This window comes from Juglans microcarpa x Juglans regia, chromosome 3D, assembly GCF_004785595.1.
Source record: "Juglans microcarpa x Juglans regia isolate MS1-56 chromosome 3D, Jm3101_v1.0, whole genome shotgun sequence".
NCBI classification, from domain to species: domain Eukaryota; kingdom Viridiplantae; phylum Streptophyta; class Magnoliopsida; order Fagales; family Juglandaceae; genus Juglans; species Juglans microcarpa x Juglans regia.
Window position 1 is genome coordinate 951,372 of NC_054598.1, and position 2,462 is coordinate 953,833.

The following is a 2,462-nucleotide window of genomic DNA, read 5'->3' on the forward strand; positions in this document are numbered from 1 at the left end:
AATATACAATTTGATGCGTAAACTCACTTGCAAAAAGACCATTTGATATAGTTAGGCATTGGATATTAACTTCTTCAATAAGAACGCGATTGTAATGCCGTGAGACGTTGTTTTCACGGGGGTCCGGCTTGGTGTGTGTGCCGTTTCATTTCTGCCCGCCAACTAAACACACCGAAAGCGCAAAGAATTCCAAACCCCGATATATACATGTAAAAATAAAAGGACAAGCGTGAAGTCACTGCTAAAAATCAATCCGTTCTACTTTTCCTTCTCTGCTTTCAACTTCTCTCTGGTCTCTGCACCCCCACTCAAAGTTTTGAGGGTGAGAGAGATGGGGTTGAGACCCAGATTTCTTTTGTGTAATGAATAGAGCACTGAAACCTCTTCTTCTGAAAAGAAGATGGCGATTCAACTACAGAATGAGCAGCAAATAGAACAACACGAACAAGGCTCTTCATTATTGCTGGACGCTCTATACTGTGAAGAAGAGAGATGGGTGGAAGAAGGGGAAGTTTTACAAGGGGAGAGTGAGAGTGAGACATATGGCAGCCAAAACAATGATGTCAATAAACCTTCTCTTTTTCCTTTGCACTTGCCGGAGCAAGATTTGTTCTGGGAAGATGAAGAGCTTCTTTCTCTGTTCTCCAAAGAACAGAAACAAGCTCATCTTGATTACAGCATTGTAGAAACAGACTCTGGTACTATCTCTGTAGCTCGTCGTGAGGCTGTGGAATGGATGCTCAAAGTCCATGTTTATTATGGGTTCTCAATACCCACAGCAATCCTAGCCATTAACTATCTCGATAGGTTCCTCACAAGCCTCCATATTCAGAGAGACAAGCCATGCATGATCCAACTCGTGGCTGTGGCTTGTCTCTCTTTGGCTGCAAAAGTGGAAGAGACCCAAGTGCCACTTCTCTTGGACCTCCAAGTACGTGCGTTCAACCACATCTATTACATATTTCATTCCGTGGGCGTCTTTTTGTTGATTTTCAGAGTCGACGAATCTCGGCTAATCTGTTCAGTACGTTTCAGGTGGAGGGCGCAAAGTATGTGTTTGAGGCTAAAATTATTCAGAGAATGGAGCTTCTGGTGCTCGCCACCCTTCAGTGGAAGATGCAACCGGTGACCCCACTCTCATTTATTGACCACGTCATAAGGAGGGTTGGATTGAAGACCCATCTCCAAGTGGATTTCCTCAGGCGTTGTGAGCGTCTCCTCCTCTCTGTGGTCTCCGGTAAGCATCCCCATAACTTTCTTTGCGGAAAGCTTAGTATTTTCGATAAGAACGAAGGACAAAGGCAGATTTTTTTTTTTTTAATTCCTGAACAGCAGTTTACAATTTTTCAAATATTGTAGGTTCAAGATTCGTCGGTTATCTTCCTTCTGTATTGGCCACTGCCACTATGATGCACGTTATCTACCAAGTTGAGCCTTGTAATCACATAGAATACGAAAACCAGCTTCTGGGTGTCCTTGAAATAAGCAAGGTTTATTTCTGGAATCTATGAATTTTTTGTCTTCAATTTTTGTCCGTATTTAAGTTCGAACGTGAAGTCATTAATACAGATTATTGACATGCATCGTAACAGGAAAAAGTGAATGACTGTTATAATCTCATCGCTGAGCTACCAAAGGCCGATAATTGCGACCATTACAACCTTCACAAGCGCAAGTATGAGCAAATTCCTTGCAGCCCAAATGGTGTAATTGATGCTGGCTTTAGCTCCGATGGCTCCAACGATTCTTGGGCCGTGGGGTCCTCGGTTTATTCATCACCGGAGCCTCTGTTCAAGAAGAGAAGAGCCAATGAACAGCAATTGAAATTTTCACCATTCAGCCGGGTCTCTGTGGGCATTGTTGGCAGCTCTCCATAATCTCTCCGCCCTCCCCCACCCCAAAAAAAAGTCAATATCTTATTATATAGATAATCCCTCTTTTGATGCAAGTTGATGTGCGTGCGTTCCGGGGTCCACCTCGGCACTTCCAAAAAAATGTCAGGCCAGCATTCACTTCTTGGAGAGGAAACACATGCCGTTGTGGAGATGGACGGAATTTCGCAGGAAGAGAAGAGACGAGTGAAATTGAAGAGTGTATATTGGAGTCTTCTCCTCTATATGTTTTTGGCACTCTTTTCTCCATCTACAGGTCTCTATAGACAGTTTATCTGGACATGTTAAATCATCGTAATTTATAATAAATTCAGAACTATTTTCCTTGCTTTGTTTATATAATATGGTGATTTGTTCACTTCTCACGTGCATAGAAGCTTTTAGATTTGTGTGAAACTATGACATACTAAAGTATTGGTATTGGACTCATCAAAATTATTAATTTAGTACCATTTTAAAATTTGACGAATTTATATTTAAAATCATTATATTAGATTCAACATATATTAAAATCTTTGACATTAAACTATAATATATTTAAGTTTATCTATAAATTTAAAGATTAACTGT

At 40.8% G+C, this 2,462-nt stretch overlaps 1 protein-coding gene across 1 annotated transcript; it reads left to right on the forward strand.

The window, feature by feature from the left end:
* Positions 1 to 226: 226 nt before the first annotated feature.
* LOC121256607 (cyclin-D3-1-like) lies at positions 227 to 2,226 on the forward strand. The gene is made up of 4 exons (XM_041157447.1): positions 227 to 931; positions 1,036 to 1,237; positions 1,360 to 1,490; positions 1,593 to 2,226. The coding sequence occupies exons 1-4, from the start codon at positions 401 to 403 to the stop codon at positions 1,875 to 1,877; spliced, it is 1,149 nt and encodes a 382-aa protein (XP_041013381.1). The 5' UTR covers positions 227 to 400; the 3' UTR covers positions 1,878 to 2,226.
* The last annotated feature ends 236 nt before the right edge of the window (positions 2,227 to 2,462 follow it).

What these genes read in the sequence shown, in the direction of transcription:
- LOC121256607 (XM_041157447.1), top strand. Translation starts at nt 401, where the DNA reads ATGGCGATTCAACTACAGAATGAGCAGCAAATAGAACAACACGAACAA. An exon ending in CCTCCTCTCTGTGGTCTCCG is followed by an intron (nt 1,238 to 1,359) that starts GTAAGCATCCCC and finishes CAAATATTGTAG; the next exon opens with GTTCAAGATTCGTCGGTTAT. An exon ending in GTGTCCTTGAAATAAGCAAG is followed by an intron (nt 1,491 to 1,592) that starts GTTTATTTCTGG and finishes GCATCGTAACAG; the next exon opens with GAAAAAGTGAATGACTGTTA.